The sequence below is a fragment of the Mustela nigripes genome, chromosome 14 (genome assembly GCF_022355385.1).
Source record: "Mustela nigripes isolate SB6536 chromosome 14, MUSNIG.SB6536, whole genome shotgun sequence".
In the NCBI taxonomy this organism is placed as follows: domain Eukaryota; kingdom Metazoa; phylum Chordata; class Mammalia; order Carnivora; family Mustelidae; genus Mustela; species Mustela nigripes.
This window is the reverse complement of record NC_081570.1, coordinates 15,104,744-15,120,607: the sequence shown is the minus strand read 5'-3', so window position 1 is coordinate 15,120,607 and position 15,864 is coordinate 15,104,744. Positions and strand designations below refer to the sequence as shown.

The window sequence follows — 15,864 nt, the reverse complement described above, 5'->3', positions numbered from 1 at the left end:
AATATTTTCTGCCTCCGCAGATGGTGACCAAGAGCTAGACAAAGCTCCTCTCATTCACTCACTCATTCGTTCAACACACACGTACTGGACAGCTGCTAGGTGCCAGGTACAATGCTGGGCGAAGGAGATAGGAATGCAGGTACGGTGCTGGCCTTACCCTCCAGCTCGCGTTCCCAGTCGGCGAGGGAGACCGGGAGACAGCCATGACCTAGCACAGTCTGCGCCTAGAAAGCACACAGCCGGGCAGCCAGCCGACGGGCCCAGCGAGGAATGAGGGTATGGGAAAGTTTCCCTGAGGAGTTGGAGCCTGGGCCGAGTTTTGAAGGTGCTGACCTTGATGTTGATGAGGGAGGCCTAGAAACAAGTAATTGATCAGCTATGCCGGATCAGGAATTGCTGGTTAAAGGATTTATAAACCACTAAGCAGTGAAACAACCCAGTATCACTTAGGCATTACCTTGGGGCCTTGCTCTATTCTTAGCAGAGTGGGGACCCATCAGGCCTCTCGGGAAACTGGTTCCTGTTTTGTTTTTAAACTCAAGTCCCCTTACGGTAACGTCAAAAATCAATCCGCCCACGTCCCTCCTTGTCTCCCTGTCTCTCACACACGCACGCTGGTGTGCCTTTTCTGATAGGCCTTATTCCCGGGGCATCACCCTCTTTCAGTCTGTCTCTGGGACATTCCCAACAGCCACGGTTTGGTCAAGCCCAGCTTCCTGCAGTTTGCTGTATAAAAACAATAAGTATTCTTTTCCCTTCCCAAATACGAAGTTCTCTCATAGTAGTGACTAGGCTTTTTATTTTTTATTTTTTTATTTTTTTAAAAGATTTTATTTATTTATTTGACAGACAGAGATCACAAGTAGGCAGAGAGGCAGGCAGAGAGAGAGAGGAGGAAGCAAGCTCTCCGCGGAGCAGACAGCCCAATGCGGGGCTCAATCCCAGGACCCTGGGATCATGACCTGAGCCGAAGGCAGAGGCTTTAACCCACTGAGCCACCCAGGCGCCCCGAGGGAATTATTTTTCAGTTTCTTCTGTTCATCACAGGCTGTCCTTTGCCCTAAGTCCTCGTACCAAATTGTCTGCATCACCCATTTGTCTTGGACTAAATACAGTCAGTTTTTGTTTCCAGAATGACAAACATTTCTCCTCTGGTGGTGATTTAACTTTTCTTATTAAATGTTTGTATCTTCAGCTAAATTATCAGCTCCTGAAAGAAAGGACTATGCCTTTCATATCCCTCACCACACAGATGTGCGCGCGTGCGCGCGCGCACTCACACACACGCACACACACATCACCACTCAGTAAAGAACCTGGAAGAGACTCAGTTATTATGTTGTTGAATGAATGAATGAGCAAGTGAATGAACTTGTGGAACATCAGGGAATAACAACTTAAAAGAATGAATATTTGTGGAAGGAAGGATTGATTAAGAGAAACACCTTGGTTCTGGGTACTTTTCAAGCCACAGAAAGGATTTTAGGTCGCTAAACAGAAGTCTTCTTTTACAAGCCAGGAAATTGTAAATTTACTGAAATCCTTTCTCTGTAGAAGTCTAGTGACCATCCAGCGCCAGCTCTGTTTGGTCGGGGCTGGGGCGGGGACATGGCACCCCATTGCCACCCGCACTGTATTCCCACAGCCTTCTCCTGCCCTTTACCGGCCTCTTGTCCTTGACCCCTGCCAGGAACCCCCGCGGTGTGCCTCAGTGAGGCCTGTGTCTCAGTGACCAGCTCCATCTTGAGTTCCATGGACCCCACCGTGGACCCCTGCCAGGACTTCTTCACCTACGCCTGTGGCGGCTGGATCAAAGCCAACCCCGTGCCTGATGGCCACTCCCGCTGGGGGACCTTCAGCAACCTCTGGGAGCACAACCAAGCCATCATCAAGCACCTCCTTGGTAAGCAGCCTGGGACTCATAGACCGGGATGCGAAGCGCAGCAGAGGGGCATAGTCGGTGCTAGTGTAATGGCCTTGTGTGGTGACAGATGCTAGCGGTGAGTGCCGTGTGGCATCTAGACTGGTCGAATCACTGTGTGTGTACCTCGGAGCTAACATAACATGCTGTGCCAGGTATACATTGATTTAAAAAAAAAAACAAATGACTTTTTAAAAAGGACTACTACTACCAAAGTTGAGAGTCTTGAGAACCGTGAAGCACATTTGTAAAGGGCTGGCGTGGCGTGTGCGACCCAGGGTGGGACCTGCGAGACGGGTCGCTGTGGTCCTTGCTGCTGTGGCTTCAAGCTGCCGCTGAGGTGTGCCTGGCACAGGCAGTGAGCTATGGAAGCTGTGAGCTGAGGGAATCAAGGCTGAGCACATTTGGGCAGGTTTTAGGGTTGTGAGCAGATGAAAATTCTAGCAACATCTGTGGGCGGGCTGTCCACCACAGGCAGGAGCATCCCTTGTCCTCGTGCTGCTTGGACTTGCACGATAAACCGTCTAATTGAAGTTCTTCTTCTGTACCTTGTTAGGACTTTGGGACCTCTAGTCGACGTTGGTGTGGGTGGTTTTATCTTTAGATTAGAGCCCCATGTGTGTCTTGTTTGCAGGGTTATCCCTGGTTATTGTTGGTTGAAATGAACACCCACCCACTGGGGTCGTCTGCCACGTGAATTCATAACACCCACCACAAGATGTAGGACTCCCGGCGTGAGCCCTTTTTTGCAACCAAGACCTCCTCTGTCCCTCTCCTGCTACGCCGGCCCCATCCCGGGACCCCAAATGCTGGGAGAGGCGAGATCATGAAAAGCCATCAGTGACTGAGCAGATCTAACTAGGTTTTTAAAAAACCTGCAAGATACTCAAAAGTATGTAAAATAGGGAAGCTTGGGTGGCTCAGTGGGTTAAAGCCTCTGCCTTCAGCTCAGGTCATGGTCTCAGGGCCCTGGGCTCACTGCTTGGCGGGGAGCCTGCCTCCCCCCTCTCTCTCTGCTCGTCTCTCTGCCTACTTGTGATCTCTCTCTGTGTCAAATAAATCAATAAAAATATTTAAAAATTTAAAAAAAAGTACATAAAATATATGAAGATACCTCAAAGGGGACACATCTGCTCAAAGGGACAGAAACCTTCCTATGAGACAGCAAGAGATTCCAACTTGACAGTTGAGAATTTCAGGCAACTGTGTCTTTCAGATGACAGTGGAAATGGGCAAACCAGGTTAGGGGATGTTTCTTTCCGACCCCAGCCCATTCTGGGTGGGGGTGGGGCGCGCTGCTAGGTGAGACCCACCCACCGCCCACCATTCTCTCTATTCTCTGCGCCCTCCCCCCCCCCCCCCCCCCCCCCCCCCCCCCCCCCCCGGCCTCAGGCTTGTCTCCCTGAGCATCAGAGCTCAGTGGTACATGGAGGCGATGGGGAGCTGAGGGAACCCTGTGTGTCTGGAACAGCAAAGCCCCTGCTTTATGCTATCTAGGTAGGTGCCTTTGAAAGGGGACACAGCCTTTCATTTCAGAACTAGAAGCTTAACAGGCGAATGTCTGGGGTAGCCAGACTGGAACTCAGGGATGTCCCTTCTCCAGCACCTGAAGACAGCCAAGGGCTTGTCAGGAACCAACAACCAAAGCAGGAGGACAGTCCAAGCAGGATGACGAGATGGGCCAGAGCCTCTCCTTCGGTTACCAGGACCTGGGTTCAAGCCCTGCCTCCACCTCTTTCTTTGTGATCTCGGGTCAATGACATGACCCCTCAGGATACCTTCATTCAGTAGAGCCGCCTCCAGGTTATGAAAATAAAATGGGAAAAATGTATTTAAGGTGCATTGCCTTGGCCTGGCGTATCGTGCTGGCTGCTGTGCGTGTGAGGGTGATAGGTATTATTCACCTTTGACCTTTGCACAGCACTTTACAGTTTACGGAGCTTTTTGTCGATGTCCTCCTATTCGATCCTGTAGGGCAGGAGTGAGGAAGGTATCGTTCATCCCATTTGAGAGATGAGGACACTGATGTCCATAGCCATCCTCGAGACCAGCTAGCAGGTGGCACAGAAGGGACTTGTCCGACTCAGTCTGGGCCGTGTGTCCTTTACCCGCCTCACACCCCCTCCAGTCCGATGGGCACGAATGCCCCCGTCCCCATGCTGCTGGCAGTGTGGAGCGTGGCGGTCTGAAGGAAAGAGGGGAAGAAACTGATGTTTGTTGAGTGGCTGCCACTGTCCGTGCTCTGTTCCAGCTCTTTCTGTCTCCTGCCTCCTTCATCCTCACTGCCTCCCTGGGACTTAGGGGCCGTTGTTCCCATGTCGTGGATAAGGAAACAGGCTCAGAGAAGCTAAGTGACCCTGCTGAGGAGACACTACCAGTCCTTCATGGAGAGGGGCTCCTGCCCGGGGGGATAGTCAGCACCGAGACGGGATGGAGAAGACAGACAGATGGGTCCTCTGACCTCCCAGTTAGGCCCAGGACTGGTCCTTGTGTGTGGCGCCTGTGGATCCTGCTCCAAGGGGGACCTTGGGCCTCTGCCAGGACTGAGTCCATCCCCCTGCCCTGCCCCCCCAGCTGGCAGGGCCTGGGAGGAGTGGGCTATGGTCCTGGGCTCTGGCCTTACCTCCATCCTGTCCCCAAGAGTCAAGGTGTAGGTGGGGAGCTGTGCTCAGCTGGGCACAGAACAGCCAGAACCGGGGCGCCTGGGTGGCTCAGTGGGTTAAGCCGCTGCCTTCGGCTCAGGTCATGATCTCAGGGTCCTGGGATCGAGTCCCGCATCGGGCTCTCTGCTCAGCAGGGAGCCTGCTTCCTCCTCTCTCTCTCTCTCTCTGCCTGCCTCTCTGCCTACTTGTGATCTCTCTCTGTCAAATAAATAAATAAAATCTTTAAAAAAAAAAAATATTTAAAAAAAAATAAAAAAAAAAAAAGAACAGCCAGAACCATGTGTTCGAGCCCCTGCCCCTGGGACTGGGGCCTGGTGGCATCAGGAGGCCAGACTGCAGGGTTTTAAAGTCAGGCCGCCCTGGCACACCAGCTTATCACTCCTATAGCCTTGGACAAGTGACCTGGCTCCTCTCCAACTTATTATCTGTAAAATGGGGATAATGGTGCCATCAGACTCGAGATTGCCGTGAGTGCTGGCTTGTGTGTGCTAGTTCCCCGTGCTCAGCACAGATCCTGGCACCTCATGAGGACCCAGCCGAGCAGAGCTGGTGTACTGAGTGTACTGCCCAGTGCACTGAGTGAGCTCCAGCCCAGACCTCTCCCAGCAAGCTATGGGACCACAGACAGACTCCCCAGGCTCCTGAACTCAAAGAGCATTGAGGGGGATATTCTACGTATTAGTGAGGTGATCGAAGAAATCTAAGAATTACATATTTCTCATGGAGGCCCTGATGTGGACCTACTTACCAGGAAATGAGGTACAGGGCATATCCATGACCACACTAGGCTGTTTCCTTGGATTATTTTATTGAAGCCATAGAGGAATATCCCCATTATACAGAGGAGACTCACAGACACTCAGGAAATGATGACACTTAGCTGAGATTTGGCCCCAGAGCTGGGGGACGTCAAACTTCCCTTCTTTTTCCACTGACTCCCCTGAGTCAGACCAACCATGTGGAGGCCACAGAGTGGCAGGCTCCTTTCCCCAGGAGCTGCTTGGTGAAGCTCTCCACTTTAGATGGGATCTGGCCAGGGCTCGATGAACATAGTAGGTGAGGCCAGTTCCAGGTCATTCTGACCAGGAGCTTCACCAGAAGGCATATCCCCGGAGTCCCCTACCTGCAGGCTAACTCCTGGGACTTTGGCACCAGGAAACCCCCGAAGGAGCAGGGGGCAGGTGAGTGGGTGACAGAAAATGCTGAACAGAATGCCAGTGCATTCCTGGGCTCGAGGCCAGGCTGGTTTCATCTTCCCCAAGACACAGGAGTCAGCCAGCAGGTCCCGCGGGGGTGGGGGGAGGGCTGGAGCTGCTGGGGGTTGCAGTGTGCCCGGGGGTTCCCAGACTGTCCAAGCTGGCCTGGGGTGGGCTTCTCTGGCAGAAGAGAGAACTTTTGGAGTGCTGGTGAGGACTGTGTCACCAGGTCAGGCAGAACAGCTATAACGATCAGCTGTGGGGGCAGGACCTTGGACAAGCCACTCCTTTCTCTGAAAGGTGAATTCACAGGGGCCCCCCCTCAGAGGAAATCTGGGCAGATCTGTCGCTGGTGGGCTGAGCTCTGCCAGGTCCCCCCTGTGGCACTTCCTTGCAGCCCGCTGGCTGGGAGGCATGACCTCAGCTGCGCGAGCAGAGATACTCACCCAAGAGACATTCTGTTGCCCCCTCGGGTTGCCGGCTTGGGCTGTCCTCGTGGGCCTCAGGGAGACAAGCATGTGGCCTCACTTCATCAGGGCAAGGATGCAGCAGGACCTCTCACCCCAAGGCTGGGCCTTCCCACCAGCTTGTGCTCTTAACACAGACCCATCTGCTGTCTAGACTACCTGCCTCGCCGCTTCTTGTCCTGTAGGACTTTCCTCAAACCTGCTTCCTCTGTGATGCCCTCTGAGGCTACCAAAGGGCTTCTTTGGACTCGAGTTACAGTTGTGTTTTATGTGTTTATCCTACATACTGTGCTTTCTTTCATTAAAAAAAAGATTATTTATTTGAGAGACAGAGTACAACCAGGGGGAGTGGCAGCCAGAGGCAGAGGGAGAAGCAGGCTCCCTGCTGATCTGGGAGCCTGATGTGGGGTTTGATCCCAAGACCCCAGGATCATGACCCGAGCCAAAGGCAGACACGTAACCCACTGAGCCACCCAGGCGCCCCTGTACTGTTTTCTATTGTAAGATTAATGCGTGCAAAATGAATGCCTGGTTTTTATAATAGTTTGAGCATCATGGATTTCACAAGGACTTCATAGTCTCTCTTCCGTGTAGCCCAGCGCCAGTCTGCCGGAGAAATGGAGACAGAATCATCATTCCATTGGCATTCAATCTGTTCGTGTCAGTGACTTGGCAACTAATCCTGTCACCCTGTGCCATCTCTCGTACTTTTTTTTTTTTTTTTTAAAGATTTTTTTTTATTTTTTGACAGACAGAAATCACAAATAGGCAGAGAGGCAGGCAGAGAGAGAGGAGGAAGCAGGCTCCCCGCTGAGCAGAGAGCCCGATGTGGGGCTCGATCCCAGGACCCTGGGATCATGACCTGAGCCGAAGGCAGAGGCTTTAACCCACTGAGCCACCCAAGCGCCCCATCTCTCGTACTTTTATTCTGATTTGTTTTTCTAGTAGTTGCTATCCAGCTTCTTTTCTTCTCCTTGTGCACGCAGGAAACCCTCTGGACAAGATCTGTGACCCCATGCTTTCTGTTCGGTACCGTGTCGGCAGCTGTGTGCCCCTTTTTCCCATTCCGGGAAAGGCAGGGGGTGTCCGGGGCTTCTCTGGGGTGGCCGGTCTGCTTGGGTGCTACCTCCAGTTTTCCGAGCCAGCCTGCAGGAAAGAAAAGGCGCACAGAGAGTGCTCAGGCCCCTGTCCCAGCCTCCGCCGCTCACTCGTGTGACTTTGGACACGTTACTCAACCTCTTGCCTCTGAATTGGGCTGGATACTAATAGCACTCGCGGGTGGAAACTATTAGGACCTGATGCACACACACAGCCACACCCACACACAGAGAAAGCAGTTCCTTCTCTCAGGGAAGCCTGAGAAGGCTTGGGTTCAAATTCTAGCATGTGACGTATTAGTGTTGCCTCTCAGGCAAGTTCCTTCCTCTCCCTGGGCCTCCTTTCTTTCCCTGTGAATGGGGTGATAGTCTGACCTCGGGGTGCCGGTGGGGTACTGAGAAGAGCTCAGCCCGGGCTGGGCCTGTCTGTCGTAGGCACCAGTAATGGTAATGGTCTTATCATTATTTTTGTTCCTCTGCAGAAGAAGGGGCCTCATTTATCAGCCCCCCCCCACTTCCTCTCACAGGATGGGGCTCCTGAGAGGCCTGCGACTACCCATACCAAGTCTATGGTTTTATCTCAGACAAGGGCTGGTCTCGCCCTGATGTGGAGTCCCACGTGCTCCTGGCCCGATGGGTTGCACTGGGATCACAGAATTCCCGGGAAGCTCCATCCCGGCAGCCCGCCCAGCTGCTGGGTGTTTCCTTTCCTCCCAGGGAGTGGTGTGGAAGAGGGGGTTCCAGTGAAAACTCCCAGAGGAAGAAGTGGGTCAAGTAGAGGGTATGCTGTCTTTCCTCTTTGGGACTTTGGGGAAGGGACAGAGGATGTCTCTGGAACTCAGGGACCCTGGAAGGAAGTAGCCCCGGCAATTGGGAGCCCTGTTGTCTGGCCGTGGGCTGCCAAATTATTTTCATACCTTGGGGGCCTTGGAAGTGCCACCATATCCAAAACTGGCCCCCTGGCTCTGTCCTGGGAGCTGCTCTGTTGATGGCGCCTGGCCTGCTTCCATGGAACCTTCTTCTGGGAAGTAAATGCAAGCGAGGAGTCTCAAAGGAGACCAGGGTTTTCCTCACAAGAAAACTGTGTGTGACTGATTTCCCTTTGAATCAAAGCCTCCTCCTCAGACTGATGTGATTGGTATCTTCCTCTCTGGAGCTCCCAGAACATTCCATCATTCATTCCTTCATTCCACAGTTATGTATGGTACACTGGCTATGTGCCAGCCATCACTAGGTGCCGGGATGGCGTGAGGAATAAGACAGCCTTTCCTAGTGGGGCCTGCATTCCATCAGGGGAGACAGACCGTAAACAAATAAATGAGTAAATAAGGCGGCTGCAAAGAGTTAGGGCTTTGAAACGAGCGGAGTAGGAAGCAAGCCCGGGAAGCGAGGAGGCCGCTGCAGACACAGCAGTCTGGAGGGCTGGGCCTTCAGAGCAGGAACGCTGGGGCAGAAACTGGAATTAGTTGTGAGAGAATAGACCACAGGGATGGGGCAGGAGTATGGGAACAAGGCGGGGGAGGCGGGGCAGGATGCAGACGGGAGCTGGAGGCCCACAGTGAGGGCGAGGTTTCTCAGCTTTTTTTCATTCTTGCCCCCTGCCTAAAATTCTTTTCTGTTTTACCTAATTTTTTCATCAATTTTTTAAAAAGATTTTTATTTTGAGAGAGAGACAATGAGAGGGAGCATGAGAAGGGAGAAGGACAGAGGGAGAAGCCGACTCCCCGTGGAGCTGGGAACCTGAGGCAGGACTCGATCCTGGGACTCCAGGACCATGACCTAAACCGAAGGCAGTTGCTCAACCAACTGAGCCACCAGGCATCCCTAACTCAATTTATTTAAATAAATAAAAACAGTTCACCCATTTCTCTAAACCCCCCCCCCCAACAACTCCAGCAACTGCTAATCTGTTCTCCTTATCTATGAGCTTGGTTTTTGTTACATGTTTATGTATATGTATATATTTTTTATATATATGTATTTTTTAAATTCCACATGTAAGAGAGATTATACAGTATTTGTCTTTCTCTAACTTCCCCCAATTACCAAAATATCTTTGAGGTTCATCCTTGATGTCACAAATGGCAAGATTTCTTTCTTTTTTATGGACAAATAGTAGTCCTCTGCGTGTGGGGGGGAGTGTGTGCGCCGCGTTTTCTTTATTCATCCGTCAGTGGGCACTTAGGTTGGTTCAGTATCTTGGTGGTTGTAAATACTGCTGCATGGGGGTGTGGATACGTTTTCAAGTTAGTGTTTTTGTTTCCTTGGATAAGTACCCAGCAGAAATCATAGGGAAGTTCTACTTTAAATTTTTCGAGGCGCCTCCATACTACTTGTTTAAGAAAAAGATTTTATTTATTTGTTTGACAGAGATCACAAGTAGGCAGAGAGGCAGGCAGAGAGAGAAGAAGGGAAGCAGGCTCCCCGCTGAGCAGACAGCGCAATGTGGGGCTCGATCCCAGGACCTTAGGGTCATGACCTGAGCCGAAGGCAGAGGCTTTAACCCACTGAGCCACCCAGGTGCCCCTACTCTTTTTTTTTTTTTTTTTTTTTTTTTTTTTGAGAGAGAAAGAGAGCGGGAGAGGGAACACAAGTGAGGGGAGTGGGAAAGGGAGAAACAGACTTCCTGCTGAGCAAGGAGCCCCATGCAGGGCTCCATCCCAGGACCCCAGGATCATGACCTGAGCCAAAGGCAGACGTGTAATGACTAGGCCACCCAGGCACCCCTCCATGCTACTTTCCATAGAGGCTGAGCAATTTACATTCAAGAAACAAGGGTTTCTTTTCCTCTGCACCCTCTCCAACATTTGTTCCTTGTCTTTTTGGTGTGAGCCATTCTAACAGGTGTGAGGTGATACTCCACCGTGGTTTTGTTTTGCGTTTCCTGATGACTAATGATACAGAACATCTTCTCATGTACCTTCTGGCCATCTGTATGTCTTTGGGAAAATGATCAGATCATCTTCCCATCTTTTAATTAGATTTTTTTTCTTTGTTGTTGAGATGTATGAGTTCTTTATATATTTTGGATACTAGTCCCTTAACAGATGTATGATATATAAATATTTTCTCCCACTCACTAGGTTGTCTTTTCATCTTATTGATGGGTTCCTTTGTTGTGCTAAAGCTTTTTAGCTGGATGTAGCTATTTGTTTATCTTTACTTCTGTTGCTTTTGCTTTTGGTGTCAGATTAAGAAAGTCATCAGCAACACTGAAGTCAAGGAACTCACCACCTATGTTTTCTTACAGGGGTTTTATGGCTTGAGGTATGATGTTCAAGTCTTTAATCCAATTTGAGTTAATTTTTACATATGACATGAGATAGGGGTCCAGCTTCCTTCTCCTGAGTGTGGCTGTCCTAATTTCCCCAATAACGCTTACAGAAGAAATTGTGCTTTCCCCAGCAAATATTCTTGGCTCCTGTGTCATATATTAAGTAGTAATGCATTTCTTTCTTTCTATCCTATTCCATTGATCTCTGTGTCTGTTTTTATGCCAATACCATAATGTCTTAATTACTATAGCTTTGTAATATAGCTTGAAGTCAGGGAGTGTGAAGCCAGCTTTGTTTCTCTTTCTTAAGATTGCTATGCCTAGGGGCCCCTGGGTTGCTCAGTCAGTTAAGCTGCTGCCTTCTGCTCAGGTCATGATCCCCACAGCGGGCTCCTGCTCAGCAGAGAACCTGCTTCTCCCCCCTCCCTCTGCCTGCTGCTCTGCCTACTTGTGCTCTCTCTAATAAAGAAATTAATTAATCTTAAAAAAAAAAAAAAAAGATTGCTATGCCTCGGGGCACTTGGGTGGGTCTGTCAGTTAAGCCTGACTTGGGCTCAGGTCATGATCTCAGGGTCTTGGGATCAACACCCCGCCCCCCACATCGAGCCCCACCTCAGGCTCCATGTTCAGCAGAGAGTCTGCTTGTCCCTCTGCCCCTCCTTCAGCTTGTGCTCTTTCTCTTTCTTTCTTTCTTTTTTTTTTTCTTTTTTAAAAAGACTTTATTTATTTATTTGACCAACAGAGATCACAAGTAGGCAGAGAGGCACGTGGCCAGGCGGGGGAGGGGCGGGGAAGCAGACTCCCCACTGAGCAAAGAGCAGATGTGGGACTGAATCCCAGGACCCCCGAGATCATGACCTGAGCCAAAGGCAGAGGCTTCAACCCACCGAACCACCCAGGCGCCCTGCTCTTTCTCTTTCTCAAGAAATAAATAAAATCTCTTAAAAAAAAAAAAACAGAAAAAAACAAACAAAAAAACAATTGCCATGGCTCTTCAGGGTCTTTTATGGTTCGACACAAATTTTAGTATTGTTTGTTATATTTCTTTCTTTTTTTTTTTTTTTTCTAAGATTTTATTTGAGGGCACCTGCCTGGTTGAGTTGGTTAAGTGACTGCCTTCGGCTCAGGTCAGGATCCTGGAGTCCAGGGATTGAGTCCCGCATGGGTCTCTGCTCGGCGGGGAGTCTGCTTCTCCCCCGACCCTCCCCTTTCTCATTCTCTCTCTCTCTCTCTCAAATAAATAAATAAATAAATAAATAAAGATTTTATTTGAAAGAGAGAGAGAGCACCAGCAGGGGGAAGAGCAGAGGCAGAGGGAGAAGCAGACTCCTTGCTGAGCAGGGACACCCCCCAGCCCTGCCCATGACAACATGGGGCTCCATCCCGGGGCCCTGAGGTCGTGACCTGAGCCGAAGGCAGATGCTTAACTGACTGAGTCCCCCAGGTGCCCCTGTTTGTTCTATTTCTGGAAAAAATGCCATGAGAATTGGATAAGGATTGCTGTGGATCTCTACATTGCTTCAGGCAGTATGGACATTTCAACAGAACTACCTCCTCCAATCTGTGAGCACAGAATATCTTTCCATTTATGTGTCTTCTCCAGTTTCTTTTTCCTTTTTTCTTTTTTTAAAGATGTTATTTATTTATTTGACAGAGAGAGAGAGAGAGACACCGCGAAGGAGGGAACACAGCAGGGGCAGCGGGAGAGGGAGAAGCAGGCTTCCCACTGAGCAGGGAGCCTAGGATCATGACCTGAGCCAAAGGCATATACTTAACAACTGAGCCACTCAGGCACCCCTCTTCTCCACTTTCTCTCACTAATGTCTTGTAGTTCTCAATATACAGGTCTTTCACCTCCTTGGTTAAATTTATTCCTGGGTGTTTTATTCTTTCTGATGTAATTATAAATTACATCATTGTAAATTTCTTCATTTCTCTTTTTGATAGTTCATTATTAGTGTATAGAAATACAACAGATTTTTATGTATTGATTTTGTATCTTGCAGCTGAATTTGTTCATTAGTTCTGACAGGTTTTTGGTGAAGTCTCTAGGGTTTTCTGTGTTCTCTGCAAATAGTGACAGTTTTACTTCTTCTTTTCTAATTTGGATGTCTTTTATTTCTTTTTCTGAACTAATTGCTCTGACTGTGACTCCCAGTGCTATGTTGAATAAAAGTGACAAGAGTGGGCATCCTGGTCTTTTTCTGATCTTAGAGGACAAGCTTTTACCACTGACTGTGATGTTAGCGGTGGGCTTGTCATATATGGCCTTTGCTATGTTGAGATACATTCCCACTGTAACCACTTTTTGAGAGTTTTCATCATCAATGGATGTTGCTTTTATGCAGTCAGATGCTTTTTCTTTATCTATTGAGAGGATCAAATGATTTTTATCCTTCATTTTGTTAATGTGGTAAATTACATTGACTTACGGACACTGAGCCATTCTTGCATTCCTGGAATAAATCCCACTTGATCATGCTGTATGATCCTTTCAATGGCTTATTGAATTCTGTGTGCTGATCTGTTGTTGAGTATTTTGGCATCTGTGTTCATCAGGGATATTAGCCTATAGTTTTCTTTTGTTGTGGTGTCTTTGGTTTTGGTATCAGGGTAATGTTGGCCTTGCAAAAGAAGTTTGGAAGAATTCCCTCCTCTTCTGTCTTTTGGAAGAGTTTGAGAAAGATTGGTATTAATTCTTTGTCGAATATTTGGTAGCACTCATGTCTAGTCCTAGACTTTCATTTGTTGAGAGATTTTTGGGGACCGATTCAATCTCCTTACTAGTAGTTGGTCTGTTCAGATTTTCTATTTCATCATGATTTTGTCTTGGCAGGCTGTATATTTCTGGTATGTTATCCATTTCTTCTGTGTTGTCCAAGAAGAATACAAAAGATAATGCTATGCACCTGTTTATGTAATGTATGTATACCTGAAAGGTACGATGTTTCTGCTCCCTAAGAGCTAATTCTCTCCCCCTTTGGGGGCAATATTGTCCCTGTTGAAAATGCATGATATAGGGCCTTATAGGTAATTTTAAGGCATTCGTATAGTCCAGAGCACATTAGTGGGGTTTTATTTATTTATTTATTTTGTCGGGGGAGGGGTAGAAGGAGAGCAAGAGAGTGTCCCAAGCGGACTGTGCGCTGAGCATGGAGCCTGATGTGGGGCTCGATCCCACGGCCCAGAGAACACGACCTGAGCTGAAACCAAGAGTTGGACACCCAACTGCATTACCCAGGTGCCCCCCTCCAGGGCACAAAACACTAGTGCTATAAACTTCACACCCAGGGTTCCACTTCTGTGTCTAATAGACGTTTCACCTAAAGTTGTCAGAAACGGAACTAACTGCTTATCTCATTCCCATCCCTAATCTCCCACCTCTCAGCAGCAAGCCCTTGCTCCCGTCCAGGAAAACTCGGCATCTATGACTCCTCTTTCTCTCCCACTCCAACTGCCTCTCACCCCCTCTCTGCCATCACCCTGGCCCCAGCCCACATTACCGCTCACCTCGTCTGCGCAGCGGCCTCCCCCTGGCCGTCTTGCTTCAGCCCTTGAATGCCCAGTGCCTGCCAGGCCATGGTGTCCTATGGGAGAAGACAGAGGAGCGGAGGTGGGGGTGTGTGCTGGGGTTATCCCAGTGGGCTCCATGAGCCAGAGAGAGGCAGGGGGAGGAGTGGCGGAACTTGACCTCCCAGAGCTCCTGCCCCAGCCAGTGTCCCTGTGGGAGTATAGGGGCTGTAAACGCCTGTTGCTGGTGAGGCCTGTGCTCCTGTCCCTTTCTGCCAGGCCTGTGCTCCTGTCCCTTTCTGCCCCGCCTGCCTCATGTCCTCCCCATGCCACTCTCTGTCTGGCGCTGACCTCATCACTCTCTCGACATCCAGAAATTGCCTCCTTCCTCCTCAGAAGCGACACTGGGCTCTGTTCTTCCAGCAAATGCTGCTTAGGGCTACTGTGGGCTTTCCAGGTACAGGCGAAGAAACAGAGATGACTGGGACTCAAACTGGGGCCTGAAGCAGCCCAGGCCCAGCTACCTACATCCACTCCACACTGAGCCCCGAGTCCAGACAAGGTTCCCTGGGCCTCCCCTGCTGTCCTTCTCAGGCCCTCCTGGACTTGGTCCTCAGAGCTCCTGCCCTCCCTGCGGTCAGATGCTCTGTGATCGTCCTGCTGCTCTCTGTCCAGCCTCCTGGGCTACAGGCCTCACGGGGACAGCCCTGAGTCCATGTGGCTTGCTGCATTCTCCCCCCACTGCAGCAGCCACCAGGCCGTAGGAACTCAATAAACCTTTGTGGGAAAACAAGTGGATGTGCGATCCAGGGCGTGGAGCTCAGAGGAAGGAAGTTTGAGCTCATCGGGAGCAGCCTGTCAGCGAAGGAGAGAGGGGCCATGCGCTTGCTTGAAGAACGTTTGTAAGTGATAACGCAGGGATTCTGTTGGGGCAAGATGGAAGCCTGGAACTCCCTCTACTGAGCAATGCCAGGCCGTTCCTCCACAGCCTTTCTTCGGGCCTCTTATCTCAGTGGCCTTGGGCAAAGGAGAAGGAGATGCCAGATCTGCTCACGGGCCAGAGCGCACAGAACACACTCCCCCGACGCTGGCCCTGGCATTTCAGGGTCACGGCCAGAGCTGCATGTGCATGGGGGAGATGCCGCTTACAGGCTCGGGTGAGCAATGACTTTCTTGTGTTTTCCCTTCTAGGAGCCTCGCAGCTGGGAGCCATTGTCAGAGAAACAAGGCTCCTAGGCTAGGCGGGGGGCGGAGTGGAAGCTCCCTTTGCTTTCCCTGCACTTCTGCTTCCCGGGTCTGAAGCAGGGGGACGGCCAGCTCTCCCCATTTCTGCCCTTCCCTCCAGGAGGCTTCATCTCACGCTCTGGAGGGACAGGGGGGACACACTGGTGTTTCCAGGCCTCTGCAGCATGGCAGCCTGTGGTCCCCAGGGCTGTCACTCAGGTCCCCCTCGTCACTCAGGCCCCGGACCTCTGTCTCTCTCAGGGTTGTCCTGTCTCTGCATCTCCCTTCAGACTAGCCCAAGGCCCTCTTCAGGGCTATCACCCTGACTTCAGCAAGATGGGGATAGTGCTCTCTGCCCAAAGAAAATCAGGATACTGGTTATCGTAAGAACTGGAGGGAGAGGGGTGCCTGGGTGGCTCAGTGGGTTAAAGCCTCTGCCTTTGGCTCGGGTCATGATCCCAGGGTCCTGGGATCAAGCCCCGCATTGGGCTCTCTGCTCAGCGGGGAGCCTG

The 15,864-nt window shown here is 50.4% G+C and overlaps 1 protein-coding gene across 4 annotated transcripts in view; it reads left to right on the top strand.

The window, feature by feature from the left end:
• ECE1 (endothelin converting enzyme 1) overlaps positions 1-15,864 on the top strand; it is a 115,598-nt gene that overhangs the window by 64,396 nt on the left and 35,338 nt on the right. For all 4 annotated transcript variants that reach the window (XM_059376549.1, XM_059376547.1, XM_059376548.1 and 1 more), the window contains one exon: positions 1,691-1,903. In XM_059376549.1, coding sequence (XP_059232532.1) covers positions 1,691-1,903 — 213 coding nt within the window. The remainder of the gene's footprint in view (positions 1-1,690; positions 1,904-15,864) is intronic.